Genomic DNA, 26,071 nt, shown 5'->3' with positions numbered 1-26,071 from the left:
ATAAACATTTTTTGGAAAATTCGGCTCGAAAAGTTGGTAAAAGCCCCGGAGGACACGTGTTATTCGGACTCTCACCGTTGGATAAGGGGTACCTCAATTACTAAGGGGCACCCCAGGTCACCCTAAAAGGCACCTGCTATTCGCACCCCAGTACAGGATTAGGGGGAGGTCATCTTCTCCATTTGAATTTTGTTTTTGGCGGGAAAATGGAGAACACTTCTGCAGATTTTTGATCGAATTGTTGAACATGTTCTAGGGAGATTCAATGGATGATTTTTGGTAGATAGTTGTGATATGGCCTATTAAACACACTGTGGGCGTTTAGTTCGACCAGAATTGGCTAGAATCATCTAAACAATTCACGGGTTGAAAACAGGGCAGTTCGTGTATATCACGGGTTTCACGTGATTTGGAGAAGATTCAACGTGTTTTGTGCGTGCATGGAAGACCCTCACAGCCTGTTGGAGCGTGAAGGAGTTAAATATGGTAATTTGGAGGCTTGAAAACGCGTGAGAAGATGAAACATGAAAGAAAATATTCCCAGAAATATTTTCTTTACTGCCGAGTTAAAGAGAATTATATGGAGTGAATGAGCGAGATTCGATGGGTCTGTTGGCTATAAATAGGTTGCCAGGGTTGAGTAGAAAGGGTGTCTAGAGTTTGGGGTCGATAGGAGAGCTCAGGAGCGAGAAATCAAGAGTTGATGAAACTCTGTTTCTGCTCCTGCTGATGATGAAGAACACCAAGAACACGAAGAACAGACTCGCAGGGACAGTCGTTTATCAACAGTGAAACTGACTCACAGGTGTGGGTCTTAGAACCATAGCGACAATATCACTTCTCTTTTATCGTTCTTTTGTGACGCTTCCTGTGGGTCGCACATTAGCTGTTTACACCATTTTCTCTTCTTCTCTTCATTGTAAACACCATTTGAGCAATAAATAAATATTTTGAGCGGGTTTTTATCATGATGAGCTAAACCCAACACCGGGACGACGGAGGAGGGTGAATTTCATACACGGGTAAATTTATTTTATTCTTTTTTATGACTTTTGCATTAATTTAAAATTGAAATATGATTTGAATTAATTGATTGTTATTTAATTTGATGATGTATGCTTAGCTTAGGTGTTTTGATACATCATGCTTAGGACTTACAATCGATGTTTTGAGAATCTATCTTGGCAAAATCAGAGTCCATGTTAATTTTATTGAGTTTTAAATTGTCAAAGAATATATGAATGAACCATGTGTAGTGAATTCGGCCAAATCCTTAGTCCCAGTACCTCTCGCCCATTGTTAATATTTTTGTATATATAGTTTATTAAATCTTTAAATTTAATCTTCACAAGTCCGAGAGTTTGAACCTCATTACTACAACATCATCAAAAAATATTATCATTAGCCCTTGAAACTAACTTGAGAGTTACAAGGATTTCACTTATATCAATTTTGGTATGAATGATGAGATTGTTAGAGCATTGCTCGGTCGAATTCAAAAGTGTTGCTTGATGAGTGCCAAATATTGTATATATTTGCACCTTTTTATTGGCATTTAGCTCATCTTTTGTGCGCCAACGCTCCATTTTATCCCATATTCTGTGTTTTCGTTGTTTTCAAGAATAAATACTTTTCTTAATTAATTTTGCATTTTTAGGTCCTAAATAAACCTTGGATGAATTGTTGAGCGAAAAGAGTAAAGGAACGGGAAAGACTCCCGCAGAAAGGAAGCGAAGAATGATGTTTGCAAGAACCGGATCAACTAGAAGTGGGCTTGAAGAGGAAGAATTGTTCTTAAAGAAGATATGGGCCTCGCATACCCAAGGTCCAAAACCCTTACCCAAACCCATTTCCAATATCCATACCCGCCTAAGCTCCAAGCCGTCAGATTCGAGTCATCATCTGTTCATCCTACGGCGCATCTTTGCTGGACATCAAACTTGAAGATCCTGTCAAACATCACAACACCTAATTCTAATCTCAGCCGTCATTTTTAATGTATTCATCATCCAACGGTCGGTCAAAGCTTGTTCTCATCTTGACGTCCGATTCATTTCATCATCTCATCATCCTACGGCTGAGCTTCGCAAATCATCAAAGTGGATGCGCCCTCTCAACACCTAAGCATCAAACCCATCGACCCAAAACAAACACCCACCTTCTTCTTCCCCAAAATTCCATTTCCCCAAAAACCTTTTCCTCCCCCGACAGTTGCAGACCTCACCTCACCCATCGCCACCATCACCTCCCCAGCCCGACCATCATCAGAACAACCATACCCTAGTTACTCTCCTTCTTGTTCTTAGCACCCACCACTCTTAGGTGCTACATCCAAGACAGAGATGGAACTAGGGTTTCACAGTGGAGAGAAGAAGGAAATTGGAGCAGCGTTCGAGTAGCAGAAGCAAGTTGAAGCATGGGTCAGCGCTCAATTGCAGAGGGGACAACAAATTCATAGGGTATGGTGAGTTTTCCCCAAATTCCTATAAACCCTAATTTTGTTAAATTTGGGGGTTTGTTGTAAAAACCCTAATTGGGTGTTCTGATTATAAATAGGAAGTGAGGGTGTAATGTTTTGGGCATGCCTGGGCTAGCCAGAGCACCAATTGAGACTTGGGTTAGCCAAGCTCAAGGGTCCAGTTCAATTCTAATTTTTGTTTTCAATGTCAGTTCATGTTTATGATGTTATGATGTTCTAAATAGTTCACTAGGGTTTAGATGAATCCCTAGCTTTCTGCTATATTATTCACGTTATTTATATTGCTCTTGAATGCTTAAACTGTTGTATGATAGATTTAATCTTAGTGCTCAATACTTTGCTCTCACAGTGTATGTCAGGCATCCATTGTAGTTAGAATAAAAACTGTGTTGATTGTGCTGCAACTCATGCTTAAGAGACTATTGTTAATCCCTTGACTAGTTGTGCTTAATTAGACAGTTAGTGCTCCGGATTGATACTTTAGTTGTGATTGAATCATCCATTGGTGAAACACCTAAGGTAAGTGGTAGACTTGACACTTCTCCCTTATCTGTCACAAAGACAAGAGTAGTATAATTAGCTGAATATATATAGTGTGAGTTAGTGGTGGATTTGACAATCCTAGTATCTCCATTCTCAGTGTTAACATCTGTGTTATTGCATCTTTATTTTACTGTTGTAATCTCCGCCAACATCTTTGTCGTATCGACACAAAGCCACCCTTTGGTTACTCTCAATTTGAATCAGTAGTAGTTAAATTGTAGTTTCAACTTACACCCACCTTGTCCCTGAGGATCGACCTGTGCTTGCCCTGTGTTGCATATCGATACTGTGCACTTGCAGTTAGACATAGTCGTAGGCTTCTTTCAAGTCCTACCATTGCTATCTCAAGCTTGTTGTTAAATTTAGTTGTCAAAACTATATCTTGATTTCTAGTCTACATTTAGTCAAGTCTCGGATTATGATAGAAGTGTGTAGTTGAGTATCAGATATCAATGTGTTTTACCGTTTGAAGGCGAAGATCAACAGGAGCTATGGAGAACTTCTTCAACAAAAGGTAAGTGAAGGCTGAATGACCTATTTCTCAAGTTATCACCTTTACATCTTTGAGACATTGTCGCATGACTAAATTAGGCAGTATATGCATAACACAAATTTGGAATCAAATTTATCTTGAATATCGTTCTCGAAATATGCTAAGCTTAAAAACATTTGTTCATACTTGATGAACTTGGTTAAGAACAATTTATTATTTATGACCTAACTATGATTCAAGATTTAATCATTTGAAAATATTCTGGAACAATGATATGTGTCATTGATGTTATTCGGGAATATTTCATATTGATTATTAGAGAGATATAGAACTACTGTAAATCTGGATACAAGACAATATGCATACCAGTGCACATACTATGAGAACTTTTATAAGTCCAGAGTCGCAGTACATGTACCCAGTACACGTAGCAGCGTAGCTATAGTTCGTCGACGAATTTTTTGTACGCATACCTAGTATAGAAATCGGAAAAGATACGTTGGTTTCAAAACAAAAAGGTATGCATACCCAGTATGCAAACCATAGAAGATCTGTACGTTCTTATACCCGTTTTTGTTTAAGGGTATACATACCCGGTCACGTACCACGCCAAAAATATTCACGAACAGGTACAATACACATACTTAGCATGTCGAATATTTTCAGATGCATCAGAATTATTTCTATAAGATAATCGACATTTGAATAACTTTATAAAAACACTATCTAGACATGTTTGATTACGTTTGTGACTCAAGGGTAAAGTTTTAAAGTGTTATATGAAAATGGTTAAGCTTATCGTTCAATTGGCTATTTTCGGCTAACCTTCATGAACAAGTCATTGTACACTGTTCAGTTACGGTTTATCCTAATCACAGTGTATATTCTGCTATGTTAATCTCAAGTCAAGTTTTTCATTTAACGATGATTATTGATTGCTTGATTCCAAAGATACCTTAGCTTATATCTAAAGCAACCTTGAACTGAAAGTCTAAATAGGTAGAACCTAAACTACTGGGATCTTTGAATTCCTGACACTATTCTTTTGTGTCCTAGTTGTAAACTAGAGTCGTCCTCTCCTTTAAATCTTTTTAGGTTTAGCGTCTTCTCCTAGGGATTCGTGAAGCCAAGTCCAACTATCTTTATCTTGATAGTTCGTGTATCCTGACTTGTTTTGATTGTCGAGCCTTTCTCCAACAAACAAGATAGATAAAAATCACGAAGTTTCTTCGTCTCAGAATTTGTAATTCCACAAGTTTATACTTGTGAGGTGATTAATAATCTAGGATGCTCTTCGGGAGTCATAAGACCGGATTTTGAGGTATGCTAGACTTTGTCTATTGCAATCGATTTCCTACCTCACCTTGATCAGAACGAAAATCACATATAGGATTATCTGCGGGAGGTAAATTGGTTTAAAGTCTTCAATTGATTTTAAGCAACTCTTAGGCTGTAAAGGACGTCAGCTAAGGGAATTCAAGAGTCGTAAGGAAAGCGACTGTAACTGAATCGCTATGACGATAGACTCGGTCTCAACTACATTCCAGTACGAAGTTCTGATAGTAGGCTAGTGTCTATAACGGCTTAATACAGTTTGGTGTTCAAATCTGGACTAGGACCCGGGGTTTTTCTGCATTTGTGGTTTCCTCGTTAACAAAATTTCTGGTGTCTGTGTTATTTCTTTTCCGCATTATATTGTTTATCTTTATAATTGAAATATCACAGGTTGTACGTTAAAATCAATTCAAGTATATAAGTCCATCACAATTGTTGGATTCAACTTGATTGACTCTTGGATATTGATCTTTGGAATCGTCCAAGTACTCTCACGGAATAATCAGGTTCACATACTTGTCTCTGTTGACATTCTGATTGTGAGGGAAAGAGATATAAGCTCTTCATATAATTCCTGATTGAGATTCATTAAGTTGAACTCTCGGACTTGTCTATACAGGTTGCCTAAAAAAGTTGGTGGTGTATTTTGGTACCCCATGTTTTCAGGATTAACTCAGTTGCGATTGCAACATTATAGTGAAGTGGATGATTCAGTACAAAGGCACTTTTGAATGGGCTTACGACAAATTGTAGTATGGGCTTGTTTTCATCCCACGGTATCTTTGCAATGATTTTGTAAACCAAATTACAAAGAACTATTAATCGGAAGTGTGATGATTTGGTAGGGTTTGATTTTTGGTATGAGGGTGATGGCGGTGTGGTTTATAGGGTTGTGTAGGTGGTCATGATGATAGAAAATAAGTACTATATCAATTATTTGGGGTCTATTTATATCCCATAGCAGTTTGAAAAACTTACTAGTGTATTTTTCTGGGCACGGTGCCTTTTCAGATCTAATTGAGTCCAAAGCTTGTCGATTTTTTCTGGAAAGACTGGTTGCATTAGGCTTTGACTTTGTGCAGTAGAGATCCGTGGGGAGATACAATCAAACAGTCTCATATCGATAGTAGTTGTCAGTCCCGTGTATTAGTTGGTGAAGTGGGTTACAAATAATTCTTCTACTTTCCTTTGGTGTGTTGATCCACAAGTTGTTTTCATTTTGGAGGTGTTGAATGTGGTTGATCCTTTGGTAGATGGTTTCATGGTTATAGAAGAAGGTGTTGTTGAGATCCCCTTGTTGCAACCACTGTATCCTATTGTTTCCGGTATGCTTCATGGAAATGAGATAAGGCTGATCAGTGTTTATGGCCTCTAGTTCTTTTTGTAACCAATAAACCAAATGTGGGCCAACTTCTATAACATAACATTGATGTGCCTTTTTTTTTATCCAGGCTTCTGCTTTTTTAATGAGAGAAAGGATTTGTCTGAATGTGTGTTTGTTATAGCGTTGTAATGTTGCTACAGTGTTTAGCATTTTATGTAGGAGATTTTAAGGTGGAATCGGGTGTTGTGATTGGTATGATGAGTCGTTCACCAGTTCTTTGAATTGAGGGTGAAGCATCCAGAGATGTTCCACTTTGAATGTTTTTTTCCTTAGCCTGGTGATTATTCTTTCTTGAAACAAACGTGGTGCATGATCTGATGATATTCCTGGAAGGTGATGAACTAGTGCATGTGGGTGAGATTGCAACCATTATTGATTCCCTAAAGCGCGATAAAGTCATTCTAGAATAAATCACGGGCCCGTTTGGTTATTGGACCAAGTGTATGGTTCCTCTTGGTATCTCGGGTCTATTAAGCCATTTGAGTTAATCACCTCCAGGAGTAGTTTAGATTTACTATGCATCACCAATCTACTACCTTTCTTCTTGTCTTGGTTTAGCACCTCATTGAAGTCTCCCATCAGCATCCATGAGAGGTTGTGTTCAAGGATTATGTTGTTGAATTATTTCAATAAATTCCATCTTGCCAGTAGTTGGGGAGGTCCGTGAATGGCTGAGAATAACCATGGTTGTTGAGGAATATAAGGAGTAATGTACGCGTGAATTATACTTTGATTTGCAACTAAGATTTGGATTGTCAGGTGTGAAGACCACATCAAACATACACCACCCTTATGTCCATTACAAGAAATAGCAAAGCATTTATCGAAAACTTTTCTCGTTTTTAAAGCACACACATAAGTATTCGTAGATAGAGTTTAGACAAAAAACAATAGCTTGGGTTGGTGAGTTCTGGTGAGCTCACGTAGTTTTTGAACCATCGATGTGTTACGAACACCTTGATAATTCCAAGATAAGTAACTCATCATCCTTACGAGTGCTGGTTAACACCAGCAACTCACGGACTCGGACTAGAAGCATTAACATCATTCTCTTTTTCAATTGATAGTTACCACGCTGGTTTGCTTGTTGTGTGTGGTTGGTGAAGTTGTCCTGAGACTTTGAGTTTATGTGTTACTCGTTGTTGATGTTTCTTGCCTTGTTGTGGTTGTCTGACCGACCTTTATTTGCGTTTCCGAGGTGTAGGTACTTCATGTTATGGATGTTGGAATTTGGTTGATTCAGGTTCCAGGGATTTCAAGCTCAATAATTTCATTGTTTTTGCTGGTGGTGGTGGTGCTGCAAATTCCGGTGTTGGAGAGATGTTGAGGTGTTTTGATGGATTTTTCCTTTGGTGAGCGCCCTTGCGTTTATATGTCTTGAGGGGTGGGTGGTGGATGGTTGTGGGGTTAGTTTCTCAAGGTGGTTATGAGTCATATTTACATGTGGTGTCCCATCTATTTTGGTCACCACGAGACTGACCAAAGATTCTTTATTGTTCAAGAGTGTCTCTAACACCTGAGCATATTGTCATGTGAAATAATTCATGAGAGGATTGTAACACCTTGGAGTTGGGGTACGAAGGACCTGTATTATGCTTGGCACAATCTATCACGAAAATGCTGAGTGTGTGGTTGTTTTTGTACTAGCCCTTTGCCTTTGTCTAAGTAAGCTTGTATTCCGTATTTTGCACAATGGTTGCTGCAATCGGGACACCAAAGTGAATTGGGCCTCCACAGCGGGTATGGATTAGTGTCTGCTTATCCGATCCACTTTCAACGTTTTCAGACTTGAGTAGTGTCAGCTGCAGCTTTCTGACTCATGTCAGTATCATCATTCTTACATATTGTAGTGGACGAAATTGCACAACTCTCTAAACTAGCCTTTGTTGACTTCTGTGTGGGGGTGGTGCAGATGTTCTTGTTGTTGACGGCTGAGACTCTGGAAATATGGTCCAGCTGAATCCTTATTGACTCATACAACTTGTAAGCCGAGTCGGCACCAGTTTGGTTACAGATTTTTGGGTTTATAGATCGATGATAAATTTTGATAGATCGATGATAAATCAGATATAGCCGGAGTGACATGATGGTGTGAAACAAGAGACCCCATGACTTGAATGGCGACGGAGGTGAACTGAAGATCGGAGGATGATGTTCTTGAGGGTTGGTTGGATGAATATAAAGTGAAAGAAAGGTGTTTTGGTTTAGTATGGTGAGCCTTCATCTGTAAAGCATGTTCCGTGCTGATGAAATTTGGATATTCATCTGCAATATGTCATATAAAACCACATTTGTAACATAATGTTGTGAGATATTCTTAGGAGATTGGACCCAGCTTGAACCAGAAATATCAAGAAGAATTCCTAGCATGAATGGTTCACTTAAGTTCATCTCCACTTTGGCACAAACTGGTTTATATTGAAGATCAATATCAAGAACTTCTCCAGTGTCACTAAGGAGTTAGAATATGGAGTCTCTGTCTTCGAGGTAAACATGGAGATTGACAAATTATCCAAAAAAACGTTGTGGTGAAACAAGCATTAGGGTTTGATTGATATTTACTCCAGTCCTCGATTAAAACTACCTGGTCGGATATAATCCAAGGCTTATAAGCTAGAATTGTTTCTTTGTCACTTTGGTAGTACATGATCGTTTGTGTTGGGCCAAGTTTGGAAATGTTTGATGCTGATTGGATGCCAGTGTTTCTTGAGAGCTTATTTTAGACTCGGGTAAAAGATATTTCCGACTAACACCGTCACAGCTAAACAGTGACTTTCATGTGCATGCATGAGTTCCTTCAAACTTGAGTAAAATGCTGATTTTTTATTTGTTATGGTGGATGATGATTTGTCGTGAGTGGCGAAGATGTTGATGATTGAGATGGTTGGTTTAGTTGTAGAAATGAGGTTTTTGTATGCAATTTTTGAGAATGACTAAGAATTTGTTTTGGGTTGTGCATTTTCTCTGTGAATATGAAGATTTGTTGGTTTTGGTGAGCTTAATGCAGGTGTGGGTGATAAAGTGTGTTGGGATGATGATTCTGTAGAAAATATTTGGTATTGTCATGCATTGGGTGGTTTCGTCAGTGTACATTATTCCATTGGTGGAGGTGAGATAACAATAAAAAGTTATGGAGATAATGAAGAAGCTTTGAGGAGTATAGATTGGGATGACTGAATTGTTAAGTATAGGTTGAGAATACTCAAAATCTCAGAAATTCCAGCACGAAAATATTTGCCTCGTAGTTTTGCATTTATCTGAAATCAGTGAAGTTTCCAATAATGCGTACCGGATGTTATGGTGGTTTTCTCCATCCAAAGCTGAAAAACACAGATTATATTCCAGTGATTTGCATATTTTTTATTTTCTTGACCTTAGTCATCGCGACGACCATCTTAACCATGATAGAAAAGTTGATATCTTTACTGTATACATGAGATGCATTTTAGTATTACAAAATAAGTTACTAAATTGTTTCGTTTTTGCATTAAATAGCGGTGCGAGCTCTTTTGCACAAGGTCAAAATATCCAATATTACTAATAGGGGGTGCTATATCGCTTGGGGATATATCAGCATACACACAAGACAAAATGTACAATACCTTTGGGCTGGTACACCTCCAAGTAATATGGTACCCCTATTGGCAGCCCTGAAAATATCAGGCCCTGGCTACTTAACTACCCAATCATATTAACATGTGAAATTAACAAGTGAAAATGGATTCCTAGTATTTCATGATGTACTTTAGTAAAGATGCATACGTGGACCACTGACTACCAATCATTTAAACAATTCAACGATGAAACGTAAATTTTGCTCACCCATGCTTCTCTCTACTGTGTCTCTCCTTTCATTCATGGAGCTCTACAGTAGTCATGTCTTCTCTCTGCAACAGATTTCTAGAACCAGTCCCAACTCTTTGGAAACCCTAACTTCAGCATCCAAATATTCAATTAACACAATTTTTCAAATCCCCATAAGAAGAAATTGTACAAACAGAATCAATTTCACTAGAATTTCTGCAAGTATTAGCAGTAGTGCATCTTCACTTGAACAACCTGGAGGAAAAATGGTGGTTGAATTAGTTGGAGCGTTTAATAAACTAACAGAAAGAATGAATGTACTTTCAACAAGCTCTTCTAGATTGTTATTCAAATCACTGAAGTTGTCCATACCTATTTTGCAAAGCTTGCCTTTTACTCCTGATGGGAGATCTCCTCTCGCTAAAGCTTTGTCAGTTGCTATTGTTCTTGCTGATCTTCAGGTAAACTTTTATTCTTCTTCTTTGGATTTTTATATTAAACCCATCTTAAACTTTAGTCTTGTTTACTTGAGAAATTTCATTTTCATTTGAATTTTGCTTTTATATCAGTCTGGAATTGTAACTTCTTGACAAAAGTTTTCATTTAGGAATTTGTCGATAAACTTTAGGGAAAGAATTATGAGCATAAAACATAACTTAGAGCATGTAGGAGGACTGTGGGAGGCTTAAACCAAAACATAGTTCGAGTTTTAGCCAAATTTGCCTAAGAGTGTGCAGTAAAATTACACTGTCAAGAAATAAAAGAGAGTTTATTAGGCAGCATCAGTTGTACTATTCCCATAAAAAATCCTAGCCTGGAGCTTCCTTCTTGCAACTTGAGCATCGCTCTTTTAGGACTATATATGAGTCGGCTTCATCTCCACTACCTTCTCGAATGCAGCATTGGTAGCACCTATCTCTCCTTCTGCGCAAATGTTAGGTATAGATACAGCAGCATCAAACATCCACTCACTGTTTCAGTCCCGTAACGGATAGCCTACACCACCCATGGAAGCATTCAAACTCCAACCACCATCTGTTGCAATAGAATAGAAGTCCAGCCGAAAGGATGGGGATGCCTAGCAGTCTTAACTTGAACTAGAGTAGGATCTGAATTGTGGACATGTCAGGGTTAATAAAGTCACGGGGAACATGCAACACCTTATGGAAGCAACTCTTACAAGATTACTTCAGCCATTTTTGTTTTAGAGCAAAAATCACATGATTTCTAATTTACCATATAGACTTTCTAATTTACCATATAGACCAAAGAATTTATGGCTGTTCACGGGACAGAGTCTCTAGTGTCAATCGACAATCTGTCTAGGGGGCACAATAGCAAGCCAGAAACTGAACCACTCAATAAGAGAAATATTATGGAAGTTAACAGTTCTCACGTTTGAAGAGGAAAGAAATCATGTGCTAGGCACAGCAGAGCAAGTTAGTAAAGCATAAAGCTGGAAGAATATAAAGCTGACTTGTGTCTTTTGAACTTTAAGATAACCCCATTTTGAGTACTACATTTTACATTTAAGATTTCCAGTTTTGCTTCTATTTGTTCACTTGAAGCATATATCAGTCATAACCATTAATTGTTAGTAAATGTTCTGTTTCAAGGGTTTTATCGATAGTTTTGGTCTTTAATATAGTAGAATTGAAGAATTGTGACTGTAATTTAGTTAACCTATAAGAATTGTGACTGTAATTTATTGTAATAGTTTTGGTCTTTAATATTGCCCTTTTCCAAATTTAGTTCAGCAAATGTCTTACACGAACATTGTGACTGTAATTTAGTTGGACGATTTCATGTTTCTTCCAGCATAGTTGATTACGGTTTATTTGGTTTTGTGCTGGAACTGTTTCTCAAATTCTTATGGATATATTTCTTGTTTTGCTGAATTTGTTCTTATAGGTTAAAAAAAGAGTGATGCAGTTCTGAGATTTGATCCTTATTAGTTCAATTTCTATAATATTTACAAATAAGGGTCATTGCAGATGGATGCAGAAGTCATTTCAGCTAGTATACTGAGAGCAGTTCTAGAAGCAGGTGCTATTTCGATACACGGAGTGAAAGATCAGATAGGAATTGGCACTGCTCATCTACTTCATGAAAGTTTGCGGGTGAGAGAAATACCGCTCAAGGTAGAAGTTCTCGATGATGACAGCGCTGCTGCATTGAGAAAATTTTGTTTGAGTTATTACGATATTCGAGCTTTAATACTAGAACTTGCTCTTAAGCTTGATACAATGAAACATCTCGATTACCTCCCTAGATATCAACAACAAATGTTGTCTCTTGAAGTTATGAAGATATATGCTCCTCTTGCTCATGCTATAGGGACTACTGGTTTATCTCTGGACCTGGAAGACCTCTCATTTCGGTACTTGTTTCCTTACTCATATCTCTATGTGGATACATGGTTGAGAAGCCATGAAACAGGAAGTAAGAGTTTGATAGATATATACAGGGAAGAGCTGTTTCAATTCTTAAAAGCTGATCCTGTATTAGCTGAGATGGTGGATGATGTCTCAATTAAGGGTCGATATAAAAGTCGTTTCAGTACGATGAAAAAACTTTTGAAGGATGGTCGTAAAACGGAAGAAGTAAATGATGTTTTAGGTTTGCGGGTTATCTTGAACCTTATATCTAAGGATGACGTAATAGGCGAGAAAGCATGCTACAGGACACAGGAACTGATCCAATCACTATGGAGAGAAATCCCGAACAGGACAAAAGACTACATTGCAAAACCCAAAGCTAATGGATACAAAAGCTTACATATGGCGGTTGATGTGAGCAGTAATGGTAGAACGACACCAACAATGGAAATTCAAATAAGAACCGCAGAGATGGACATCTTTGCTGATGGTGGGACGGCATCCCACTCCTTATACAAGGGTGGTCTTACAGACCCGGATGAGGTAAGTTACTCCTACTCTATTAATATGAGTCTTGGTTTTTCTACGGCCTTATACAGCAATGAGTACTGTCTCCATGAAATTGAAATGGGTACAACTTTCTGTTTGGGAGGTACATGTCATATATGTTTGTGACTTGGCTTTCAAACAATTCAGATAAGAATTTTGAATTATCTAAGTTCTAAATTCACTAAACCTAGTAGTACTTCACTGTTCAGCAATGGAAGGTTCTCTAGTTTATTTTGAGGGTCTTCTCGGATTTTTACAATAAATATTGGGTTGGTTAACAAACTATGTTTACGTTTCTGTTGGGAAGGTCCTAAATGATTAGCATTGGTCGAGTATAGATTGGAGGTTTATATGTAGAAAACCTTAGGCTCCTTCCTTTTAAGTAAGCTTACAAGGGTGAGTCCTACCCCATGGATGCTGTATCAGTTTCTGACTGTCTGCTAATTCTCAGGCAAAACGACTGAAGGCAATTATGATGGCTGCTGCTGAATTTGCCGCATTGCGCCTGAGAGATCTCCCTTCTGCAAGTCATAGAGAGATTGACCAGAGGAACCGAGTCTTCCGTCTTCTTGATAAGAATGGTGACGGTAGGATTAGCATCGAGGAGCTTAAAGAAGTGATGGAGGAGCTTGGTGCTGGAGGAGAAGATGCCGAGGAGATGATGCAGCTCCTTGATGCAAATAGCGATGGTTCTCTAAGCTCTGATGAATTTGATTTATTCCAAGAACAGGTATGTTTTAACCCTTAACGGAGTATTCTTAAAACTGCAGATGAAAAATACTATCCCTCAGCATTTTATTTTTCGCTGTTCCATATAAGGATCACGTCTCATCTAACATTATCAATATGGTTCAGGTTGATTTAATGCGTAATTTGGAGGATAAAGACAATCAGTACGCGACATTGTTGGGTGAGAAGCTTCAGTTGACCAACAACAGCGGACTAATTGAAGTGTACAGTAAAGAGTTCGGAGACAAGCTAGCTCTAAAATGACACGGTCTGTAGCTCTCGGGTATGCAAAACACATCTTTGTTTAGCATCTATATTGTATTTTTCTACATTGACAAATATCTAAGATGTCATATTTGTTGAGGTGTGAATTAAACTCATCTGTATCTATGCAAATCTCGAACAAAATGTTAGGGACAGTCAGTACACCTATATCAGTCCTCTCTTTGTATATAGGAGATCAATTATTTAAATGAATAATTTTTAGCCTATGGCAAGTAACTAACTGTACAGTGACAAATTATGGTATCTTGAGTCCTGCCATCATATTACTTCATCTAGAATTGCCATTCCAACTTGCATCCTATGACGTACGGACGGCATGAAATTCCCCATAGATCCACATTCATTGGTAAGATTAGATATGTGGTTTTTCACATTTTCTTCATTTCCTTCCTTTTCTTTTCCTAGTTTAATCGGGGGCCATAACTTCTAATTGGGGGCTATGGAACTTTGTTTGCCCCCAAATTTTTCAGGAGTGTAAAAATCGGAAGATGAATATACTATTTTACCCTTCATTAATATTTTTTTTTTCAAGTAACGACCCTTCACCGACATTAACGACAGTTTAGGGTCGTCATATACATCATGATCAAAACAATAACGACTCTAAATTGTCATACACTAACGACTCTTTTTAGAGATTAACAACATTTCTAAAACATTAACGACTGTTTAAATCGTGAAATGCGTAACCAAAACAGTAACGACCCTTCCAAAAGGTCGTCAGGGAATTGATCATTTTTATGACGACCCAAAACTGTCTACATTTCCGTCATTAATGAATCTTCGACAGTTTAGAGTCGTCACTTAAACAGTCTAAACATTAACGATTGTTGAGGGTCGTCAATGAAATTTTTTAATAACCTGACGATTTTTCATAACCTGGAAAAGTTACAGGTTTGAGTCGTCATTTTTGGCGTCAATACATTGACGACTTTCCAGAGTCGTTGGGGTATACATCCCTCGACATTGACGACTCTTTCTCTGTGTTGTGACATACATCCAATCCATGGGAGAATTTAAGATAATCTTACCATCAACACAATCATCTTTGTTGCTTGAACCTTCCCCAACATCATTTCCCCTACTTGAATTACTCATTTCTAAAAACCCTAAATTTTCCTCTAAAATCTCCTCTTCTTCTCAACTCAAAAAAAATAAAATAAAATATCGATTCTAAAATCTGAGTTTAATCTAATATAATCTAACCACACTAATTAACTTAACTTAATTAAATTTTAATACTAATCATTCAGAGATACTTTAGCCATTTAAAAATATTTTAATTAAGGAGTGACTCAATTTGAGTTTTAATGATCTTTCTTGTCCTCTAGTAGGAGACCCCTAACTATTTTTCGGGGCCCAATTAAACTAGTTTTCTTCTCTGGGTCCATGGCACGAGATATTATGAATAATCAATATCATTGTGTCCCTACTTATCTTATCATGTGGGCACTTAAAGATTTTATTTCTTAATCGGTTGGATTTTTCTCCTTGGATAGATTAGTTTATAGAGATAATGTGAATGTCTCATTTAGTTGATTTTTAGGGTAATTTGCACCCTAGTTAGTAAGTTCGCGAATGATTCGCGAATCATTCACGAATTTTTCCGTATTACGAATTTTACCGTCTTATTCGCGTACGTTTGCAACTCCGAACCCAAGTCGCGTATTATGTGGCATTCCCGGATTATTCGCGAACCGTTCACGAATTTTACGTATTCCGAATAATACGTCCGCTTAATTCACCATAAATTCTTTAGCTTTTACTTTTCAAAGACTCCACTTTTTAGGCTTTACTGCCTTCCGAGCATACACGACCGAATATTAGACGTGTTGTAATTTTTATGAAACAAAAACGACTGAAGAGATTTGAAGGTGAAGGTGAGAGAGATCTCAAACTCACTAACCAAGCATCTAAACCACCATACGACGTCCTCTTGGATAACTAATGTTGTATATATTATTAATATCATCATATTAAGTTTATTTTTTCTTTAAATAACTCACACATATGCATAAAAATTGGTCTATGACCTTATAAATACAAATTATTTGTTATATATAGATACCGAATTTTCAGAGCCGAACTCACATTTATAAATCGAATTATAAACGTACGTATGCCGTTCCGAATTACTGCCGAATCACGTCCCGTTGACCGAATTTTGGACCGAATCTGGATTTTACAAAACCGTATAATACTCGTACATTTGCCGTTCCGTACGTTTGCCGAATCCCGAATTGCTACCTAGGATCTGCACAGCAACCTATAAAGAGAATAGTTGTATGCTCCTTGTCTCTCTAAAAGCTAGGACACAGAAATGCAGGATTGATGTTAGATGCGTAGACAGTTTGTGAAGAGCCAGAGTGGGGGCTCACATTTTTGACAGCAACCAAGCAGTATGATCTCCACCCCATCGATTCAAGCGCGAAACCGACGAAGGTCTACTGCTGGGCTTGCTCAAAAAAGTGGTTTCTCCCTTGTACAGAGATGGTTGGAAGTTTACTCAGTTACACCTTGACAACACTTGATCTTAAACTAAAAAGTCACTAGGTATACCTGAATACATGTGCAGAGGTTGTCAACTGATTACACTAAACACGGGATATGTTTTGTTATCTATATGATTGGTTTACTAATTTTCTTTGAAAACGATAAGGTTTATACAACTTGCTGATTTAAAATTCTTTCTATATTGAAATAGAAACTACCCACTTGTTGCAGAAAGACATTATAAAGAGGTCATGAAATGACCCAAACAATTCACATTTCAAATCATAATCATCATGAAATTAAACTTATTATTAAGTTAATCAGTGTCTAATATTGTGTTTATGATGGACCACCCATGGTTGAGATATTAGACCTTGTTTGCTAACAGACCAATCAATCCACATGCTGTAGCACTTTGGAGTACTCCTTATCATGTTCTGTTTGGGTCTCCTTATCTTTGAGAGGTACAAGAAAGAGACCGAATTAGAGACAGCCCTTATCTTCAACCTAAAAATGGGACGCTTATCCTACCATATCACCATCATCATTTCTTTTGTGTCATGTCTTGGCATAGACCATCATCTAACCATTTTAGCAGGTCTCTAGGTGATAATACTTCATAGGTCATCATCAAAGACACAAGGAAGACAATGATACACGTATTTTTTTTAATTGATTGGTGAGTACTGAATATACAGGAAAAGAATCATAAAGATTTGCATTTGTTTAGATTTGACCCATTCAAACGTTTTAACAACAATATCTATCTACCCTCTCCATCTTCAAGCAACAAGCGTTTATATTTTCTACAACAATCAAGTTGGTTTATGTTAATTTTGGAAATTGTTGAGTGGTGTCAAGGTTAATGTTTCGAGGCGGACGAGCCATTTGCCTTGCACCGCTCCTATAACTCTTTGAATGATGTTCTGGCTACTCTTTGTTTTCGAGGCAGCCTGTGTGATTTCTCATATCATATGCCTATTGACTATTGTGTTAAACGTAATAATCATGTTTCCATATTTAAACTTGGAGTAGAAGAAGTAATCTTTCTTTTTGTAACCAAAGCTTCGAAAATCTGGTGCAAATCCCATGGGGACCAAAACTGTCTGGATTGAAGGAGACAGGTGAAGGGTATAGGTGATAAGCCAACCTGATCATTTATTATCTTCTTACTTGCCATTTTCCCACTTTCTGACAAATAACATATCTTTAACAAAAACGAGATTAGTTAAAAAGAAAAATTGGAAATTTTCTTTCACGGACAACATTTTCTACCCTATCTATAAAAAGTCATTGATAATGACCCACTTAAGATTACTTTAAAAAACCATTAGAATTCTCAAACCAACCATTAAGTTAGTGGTTAGTCTTCTTCTTTTCTTGTAAGGTTTATTATAAGATTGTGTTTGTGTCTCACAATATTTTCTACTTGTTTAATCATCTTTGTTTTCATATTCTTGTCTTCTTTTCAAGTTTTGGATCTCAATACTGTCCTCAGTATCTTTTCTAGAAATAGAAAATTAGATTCTCATAACCAAATATATATGCTGCTCAAGTTTTTGGTTATGTTTCTCTAGTTGTTTCTCATTTTTGATCCTGTTCTGTTCTTGGGTTTCTTTCACTTTTGGTAGATATAAATCTATGCCTGTTTCTATTAAATTATTATTAGTTGTTGTTCTCTGACAAGAGAATAAATAAGTGATTTTTGAAGGATACCCATACCTTAGATTTTTCTAGTCAGAGAATATCAGACATTCTCAATTATTGCTGTTTGATGCATACTAGAATGTGAGATTCTGATTTCTATTTTTTGGTTACCCATAATCTTGGGAGAGTTAAGGAATCAAAGCTAGTTGAAACAAACAAGCATGGATGGTGGTTATGGAGGTGTTTTATCTGATTGGAGTTGGGGTGAGAATAAGTTGTTTGAATTAGCTTTAGCAGTCATTGATGAAAACAATCCGGATAGATGGAAATTGATAGCTGCTACGGTTGGTGGAAAGAGTGAAGAGGAAGTTGAGAAACATTACAGAATGCTTTTGGAAGATTTGCAGTCAATTGAATCTGGTAAATTGGATCATACATTTGGTGATGCAACAAAACTATATCTCTCTATTGAGTGTGCTCAATCAGTTTGTTGGACTGATGAAGATCAAAAGTACGTTTTCTCAACTCAAAATCTTGTGAAAATTATTTCATTCTTGTAATGCTTGCTCGTTTTTCTTCTGTTCATGGTTTTAACTTTGAGATATATGTGTTCTGATTTCAACTCAATTACAGTTCTAGTTTATTTTCAGCTTACAAAAATGATTTTGAGTTAGCAGAAGGATTTGAGAATTCTGTTAAAGTCTCTATCAAGTAGTTTTTAGTAGTTGGCTTTTTGTAACTTAGGACATGGTAAGAATCCTCCTGCGTTACAATGTGCATATGACAATTCAATTCCTGATGCAGGATGCTTGTCCGGTTGGACATGAATTCGTCGGCCAAAGAAGGGGAAAAGCGCGTACTGTCTATTTAGTTTGTTACTTCCATGAATATGTAGAATGTAGCAACCGTGACTCTATATGTATTAGACATTAATGTACGGGTTTCATTTATTTAGTCATTTTATATTTTCACTAACTTCTTAGTGGAAAAATAGAAATTTATGTTTTCTTTTGAATGAGTTTGAATGAGGGTAGTGCTTCATAATTTTTATTTATTTTGTTTTTTTTTTGTTTTTTCTTTTTTTGAAGATCGACAACATGAATTGAACCCGCAACCTATAGGTTGGGAGTCCAACTCCTGGCCAACTAGGCTAATGCCAGTTGGTTACTTCAGTTCTTTGTTACAGTACGTTCTGACACAAACTAAACAGAGTTGGTTTAGTAGAAAGCATTAAAGCAACGGTAGTCCACAAAGAAACCCATAACTGGGCAGCAGTGAAAAAGTCTTGAGGGCTGCATAAGACTAATAAGAAACCTATTATGTAGTAGAAGTTAAAAATACCCTTCCTCCATAATTAATAGCGCGTTTGGATACAAATCTGTTTCCGACTTCTGCTTCTCTAGTCGTAGAAGTCAGAAGCAAAACTATTTTGCTTCACAAAAAGCTAATTTTTTTGTTTCTAGAAAATCGTTTTGAAAAATTATTGCCAAACTGACTTCAGATTTTTCGGACTTCTGATTGTACATCCAAACACCTTATAAATCCAAATTTAATAACTACATAAATAAATAAACTATATCTATTACATTTTTCATTCTCTTCTCCGCCACAATTCACCACCAAATGATGAAAATGATGAACTCCAAAAATATATACGGCTGGGAATTTATAAACTCTAGTCGTAAACAAAAAGTTACGGCTAAAAATCGATAAATACCTAACTGTAATCAGCAACTTATAGTTGGGAATTGATCAATTCCTAATCGTAAATTCAAAGCAGATGATGAATTCCTAGAAATAAGTGACACTGAAAAATACAAAGTTCTTGTCAGACTGTTTCTTGTCGTAGAATATGTATTGTGGCTAGTTCCTAGTTTTGATTTCTAGCCGTAAGTCTTACCTATGGTTACGAAAATTTGAACTCCTAGCCGTAGGTGTAACACCTCATGTTTTTAGCATGGTGCATGCTAAAAGATGCGCCATGTCCTGAGATGTAGCTTTATCCAAAGCTTGATGTAGGATCCAAATATCGCACAACGATAAGAGTTTGTGAAATTATAGATAGAGCCTGCGAAGTTATAGAGAGAGCTTGCGAGAAGGTAGCGAAGCTTGCGAGAATGTAGTTTGGGCGCAAGATAATATGAGCTGTACTCCACTACATATGAGCTGTCATCTACTATGTAAACACCTATATAAAAGGAAAGTCAGAGAGAGAGAAGACAAGTTTAGAATTTGTATTATTATTATTTCCTTCTTCTTCCTCTACCAACCTAGAGCTCCAAATACTCATTAATGGAGTCTCCATGTAATCAAGATGTAATTACAAACAATCATAGTGAAGATCCCTAACCCCGTGGATGTAGATCAAATTGATCGAACCACGTAAATCTTGTGTCTTATTTTATATTTCCATTATTTTTATCTTTATTTTCATATCAAATAAGTTTAGATCTAGAAATTATAGTCATGATAATATAAGGGGTGTGTTGTGGTATTTCCTGCAACTACATTTTTGGCGCTAGAAACAGGGAACGAGTAAAGGATTTATCCTTCCTGTAACTTGTTGGATCAAGAAATTTTCATGAAGATTAGCTACTGTTCATATTTTTCTAGATCTACAAAGTTTATGTTCAAAAATGGAAATTTTATGGAAGAAATCACACTTTCAGGGAGTAAACATCATCAACAATTCAAAGACATGAAAAGAGGGAGAGAAAAAATTAGTTGTTGTGGTGAAATTTAAGAAAAAAATGGAAGTTTCGGTGGAAGATTTTCATGTTTAGGAGAAGAAGGCAAATGTGAAAGAAGTTAAGGAAAGACGAAGAAAAGATAAGAGGCAGATGCTGCAATTTCTATCACAAACAGAAATTCGCACAGATGGTTTGAGCTGGAGCGAGTAAGCGATATGTCATGGGTTCGAATTTCGCAGAGACACATATTTTTCGTTTTCTTCTCATTTGCATGGGAGAATAAAAGAATAAGAGAAAAACATTGTGCGTTTATTTCGCAAAGAGATTCTTGAACAATTGGTCAAGAGAACAATATGTACGTTCATGGTCGCAAGTTCGAACTTCCCCGCGAGCATAATTTTCTTCTTTTTACAGATAGCGAAAAAATGAATAATTTCGCAATATTGTTTCATTAGTTCACAAACAAGAGGTAACAAAGTTGGTCAAGCTTCGCTAGAGTGAGTTGTAAGACTCGAGTTCGAATCCCTCATCAAGCTTAATTTTGCGCACATTTTTGAAATCCTAAAGGCGAAGAAATGGAATAAAGTACAACATTGTGTGTTTCTTTCGCAAGCAACAAGTAGCGCAGATGGTCAGAGAAGGAGTATGCAAACTAGATATTCATTTCGCAGAGTTGATATTTGATTACTTCGCACAGTCTTTGATTATTTCGCAAGAGAGGGTTAGCATAGTTGGTCAGGAGGCATGAATGCAAGCAGCAAGTCGCGGGATCAATTCTTGTTTCTCGCATGTTTATTTTTATTATGCGAAATTTATGCAGAATTGCCTCTTACACAGTTGGAATTTGATTACTTCGCAAGACCTTTGATTATTTCGCAAGAGAGGCTTAGCACAGTTGGTATGGTGCGAGAAAATCAAAGAAGCAGGTCAAGGGTTAAAGTCTCACTTCTCACACTTCTTTTTGCTGCGCGAAATTCATACATTTCAAGGCATTTATTCACTTCTTTGACAACAACAGCGACTCGCATGAAAGATAAGTACCACTTCCTTGAACATTTTACTTTATACTAAGAACGAATAAAAAGATTTTTGATTTGATTTACAAAAAGCGATTCAATCGCACGATTACAAAGATTTCAAGATCTCAAAGATTATAAAGATTACTAAGATTTCAAGATTACAAATACTTCAAAATTACAAAGATTGCGAGATTTCAAAATTATTTATATGTTTCTCTAGAATATTTCTTTTGCAGAGAATAAAAAGATTTTTGATTTGATTTATAAAATGCGAAACAATCGCAAAATTACAAAGATTTCAGAATTATAATGTATTAGAATTTCTCTTGAATATTTACTTTGCTTCAAATGATATGATATTATGAGAATGAAAGAGCGGATGAAAGAAATGACAGAAATGAAAGAATGAATGAAGAATAAAAGAACAAAGAAACGCGAAAATTTCGCAAGAGACAATCTAAGATCCATAAAAATCTAAAATTAGAATGGGGCGAACCTTTATGGCGTACACCCTAGTTCGCGAATAAAATTTCGCAAGAGGAAAATGTAAGACCTAAAGTACGTCATAGAAGGGGTACCTGTAGCATGACTCAGGGAAAAGGTTACACCACCCCTGGAACCCGAGTCATGGAGATTTGGGGTCAATAAAGCCCATCCGGGAGAGGCACCTTGGATTCTCAGCTTAAGCATATGACTTAGGTTGGGCGACTAAGGTAATAAGGACTCTCCCAAGGAGTGCAGAATCTGATCAAGGCGCCGAGGTACACGGTTGAGTCAAGAGTGCCAGGGGCGTTTGAAGCGTCCTTGCCATTCTTGACAAGTCTTGGCTTATACTGCACTCGGCCCGAAGAAAACCCCACTTAGGGTGCAGTCTCGTAACCATAAGCCCTATAGGTAAAAGGTATAAGAGGCTGCGAAAACAACTGGTTGTTGTTAAGACCGGATGGGAGGAGCTAACCTTGTATGGTATAAGTACGCCTCCTTGAAGGGGCAACCGGGGGGGAGATAAGGGCGGCACCCTCCATTAGGGAGATGATAAGTGTCTTAAGACGCAAATGTCATGAGGCTTTTTACTCGCAAGGGTATTAAGGCTTGTCATATTTGTGCAACAATCCTGAAGAGGCAATAATACTAGAGAAAAAGATAAGACGAGATCAATGGGTCATTACATGAAAGTGTAAAGACGTCCTGCGATTTCATCGCAAGACGGCAATGTCATGGAGCTTTATTTTTCGCAAGAATATTTAGGCCTGTCATATTGCCGCAACAATCCTGAAGAGGTAATAATACAAAAGAGAAAGTTAAGGCAAGATCAATGGGTTTTTGCATGAAAGTGCAAAGACGTCCTGCGATTTTGTCGCAATGACAAGAGGTGGCATAATAAGACCTTTAACTAGGAAGGCAAAATAAGACCACATAAGAGAGTACGCAAATAAACTTGCGAAGATGACTATATGAAAGCAAATAAGCTTGCGAATATGTACATGGGAATGAAATTTAGGCAGTGAAAATGCCGCAGACTTGATACTATCATACTGTTGTGAGATACTAATAGTGCAGGAAAGAGGAAAGATGAAACACAAGTAAGAACTTGTGAGGAACAATAACTACACGAAGATGAATGCATACACTAAAGAAAAAGACAGATAAATGAAGAATGGAAGAAATTTGAAGCTACATCAATTTTAGACGGCAAAATGAGCTAAGTAACACAAACATTAACTATACATTGCAATAGATAAGCATTCTCATCATACAAGCATCATACTCGCATCATAAAAGCATTGCACAAGCATTTCATGGCATAAACATCGCATACACATTTCATAACATAATCATCACATAAGCATTAGATTCACAGAATTGTTCAGAATTTCGCAGAATTGTTCAGAATTTTGCCGAATTATTCAGAATTTCGTAGGATTATTCAGAATGTGTCGGAATTTCGCAGAATGTGTCAGAATTTTGCAGAATGTGATTATTTCGCAGAATGTGATTATTCCGAACGATATGATCATTTCGCTCAATTATTTCGCACAATTATAAGCAACTTGAAGAGATTATAATATCGCATGAGCACAAAACATGAGACAGAGGAAAGATGAAAATGAAGAAACAATTCGCACATTCAACATTTTCTCAAAGATTCTACCCTCATAGATAAAAAACAGAGGCACCTATGGATTACCAAGAAAACATTTTATGTTCTTTATCTTCTCGGCAAGAATCACCACAAATGGAGTAATAATTACGCATGAATAGAGGCAATACTTATTATTATCATTCAAGGACGGATACTTCTTACATTTCGAGAATCGAATATTTCTTATACTTCATCAAGGATACTTCATGCTTCTTATACTTCTTCAAGGATACTTCATACTTCGCATACTTCAAAAGATGATACTTCTTATTTACTTCGCAATGCTCCGGAACTTCACAAAAGAATAGAGGCAAGTACGTACTTTTCAATTCCAATATTCTTTCGCTCGTTCCTCCAACAAATACTACTACAAAGTGGATTTTTCCTTAAAGATCGCTCTTCAAGCAATATTCAAGGAAAAAGAGGCAAGATGTAGGATCTAAATATCGCACAACGGTAAGAGTTTTCGAAATTATAGATAGAGCCTGCGAAGTTATAGAGTGAGCTTGCGAGAAGGTAGCGAAGCTTGCGAGAATGTAGTTTGGGCGCAAGATAATATGAGTTGTACTCCACTACATATGAGCTGTCATCCACTATGTAAACACCTATATAAAGGGAAAGTCAGAGAGAGAGAAGACAAGTTTAGAATTTGTATTATTATTATTTCCTTCTTCTTCCTCTACCAACCTAGAGCTCCAAATACTCATTAATGGAGTCTCCATGTAATCAAGATGTAATTACAAACAATCATAGTGAAGATCCCTAACCCCGTGGATGTAGATCAAATTGATCGAACCACGTAAATCTTGTGTCTTATTTTCTATTTCCGTTATTTTTATCTTTATTTTCATATCAAATAAATTTAGATCTAGAAATTGTAGTCATGATAATATAAGGGGTGTGTTGTGGGATTTCCTGCAACTACACTTGCATTGGTTGGTAAAAGGTAGATTGGATTAAGGCCAATACCGCACCAAAATGACGCATTATGTTTGGAATTTGGCCAAGGGACAAACCTTGCATTAGGCTAGTTGGGTAGATTTCCTTGAGCTTGCAGCGTAATCGCTGCACATTATGAAGGCTATTGGCCTAGAGCCAATGTTACACAATCATTGTGCATCAGGCCAGAGAGGGTTGGCCGAACGAATTTTGCGCAATCATTGTGCGTAATCATTGTACGCAATCATTGTGCGCAATCATTGCACATGAATAGTAAAGCGAGCATGTCAATTTGCTCCCCTTTTCCCATTTGTAAAAATTGCAAATTAACGTAGGGAGGGGTAGTTGGTTGAAGGTGCATATGCGGACTATGTAACAAGTAAGCTTTCTAGCTTAGCCGGAAGAGTATAAATGATGCCTAAGACTCATTTTTAGTTGCATAGCCTTTCTAAGAGGGCATTTGATGATTAGGCATCACTATGCGATGTCTCGGACCCGATAATGCATAATCATTGTGCATTATGACAGAACGGCCTATACGGATTAGGCCATTACCATTTTTGAATTTAGTACTTCATGACCCTACTCCGTGAACTTGTCGACCACAATACTTCCCCTCTGTAGTCCCAATAGTAGGTTTCTTTTCAGTTAATGAGTTATATTGCAAAGCTTTAGAGACCTATGATAAGAGTGATTTTCTTGGGGACCAACACATTTTTGAGGGAATCATTCCTCATTTTGGGACTAGGTCAAGCCTCTTATCCATGTATTTTAGTTAATGGTCAGAATACCTTTTCTTAATTAGTTATTAACAATAACCTAAAATAAAACCAACACATACATTTCATAAGCATCGACTAGAAAACTAGAAGATTCGAATAGGATTTCTTTTTCCTGAAATAGCCGAACATACATTTATATAAAGTTCGGCTAGAAAACTAGAAGGTTCGACTAGGAATTATTTTCTAAAATTGCTGAACATGTATTTACATAAAGTTCGATTAGGAAACTAGAAGGTTCGGCTATGATTTTTTTTTCCTTCGAAATAATCGAACTATTCTTCATTTCCATTAGGTTCAACTAGGTTTTTCAAAAAATTCTTAGACAAATTTCTCTCTGCAACTTTAATTTTTACTAGTTTGAAACCCGTGATACGCACCG

The 26,071-nt window shown here is 37.0% G+C and overlaps 2 protein-coding genes across 2 annotated transcripts; both read left to right on the top strand.

The window, feature by feature from the left end:
* Positions 1–10,034: 10,034 nt before the first annotated feature.
* LOC113333155 (probable GTP diphosphokinase CRSH, chloroplastic) lies at positions 10,035–14,195 on the top strand. Its single transcript, XM_026579662.1, has 4 exons — positions 10,035–10,499; positions 12,033–12,959; positions 13,417–13,695; positions 13,821–14,195. Exons 1-4 carry the CDS (start codon positions 10,035–10,037, stop codon positions 13,956–13,958), a joined length of 1,809 nt encoding a protein of 602 aa, XP_026435447.1. The 3' UTR covers positions 13,959–14,195.
* Positions 14,196–17,832: 3,637 nt separating this feature from the next.
* LOC113332939 (protein RADIALIS-like 4) lies at positions 17,833–19,147 on the top strand. Its single transcript, XM_026579434.1, has 2 exons — positions 17,833–18,630; positions 18,924–19,147. The coding sequence occupies exons 1-2, from the start codon at positions 18,341–18,343 to the stop codon at positions 18,988–18,990; spliced, it is 357 nt and encodes a 118-aa protein (XP_026435219.1). The 5' UTR covers positions 17,833–18,340; the 3' UTR covers positions 18,991–19,147.
* The last annotated feature ends 6,924 nt before the right edge of the window (positions 19,148–26,071 follow it).

This window comes from Papaver somniferum, unplaced genomic scaffold (assembly GCF_003573695.1).
Source record: "Papaver somniferum cultivar HN1 unplaced genomic scaffold, ASM357369v1 unplaced-scaffold_132, whole genome shotgun sequence".
NCBI classification, from domain to species: domain Eukaryota; kingdom Viridiplantae; phylum Streptophyta; class Magnoliopsida; order Ranunculales; family Papaveraceae; genus Papaver; species Papaver somniferum.
Note: the sequence above shows the minus strand (reverse complement) of the source record. Positions and strands in the feature narration are given on the sequence as shown.

Coding starts and splice junctions, on each gene's coding strand:
- LOC113333155 (XM_026579662.1), top strand. CDS start 10,035: ATGAAACGTAAATTTTGCTCACCCATGCTTCTCTCTACTGTGTCTCTC. Junction 10,500..12,032: donor TTGTTCTTGCTGATCTTCAG/GTAAACTTTTAT, acceptor GGGTCATTGCAG/ATGGATGCAGAAGTCATTTC. Junction 13,696..13,820: donor TTGATTTATTCCAAGAACAG/GTATGTTTTAAC, acceptor AATATGGTTCAG/GTTGATTTAATGCGTAATTT.
- LOC113332939 (XM_026579434.1), top strand. CDS start 18,341: ATGGATGGTGGTTATGGAGGTGTTTTATCTGATTGGAGTTGGGGTGAG. Junction 18,631..18,923: donor TGGACTGATGAAGATCAAAA/GTACGTTTTCTC, acceptor TTCCTGATGCAG/GATGCTTGTCCGGTTGGACA.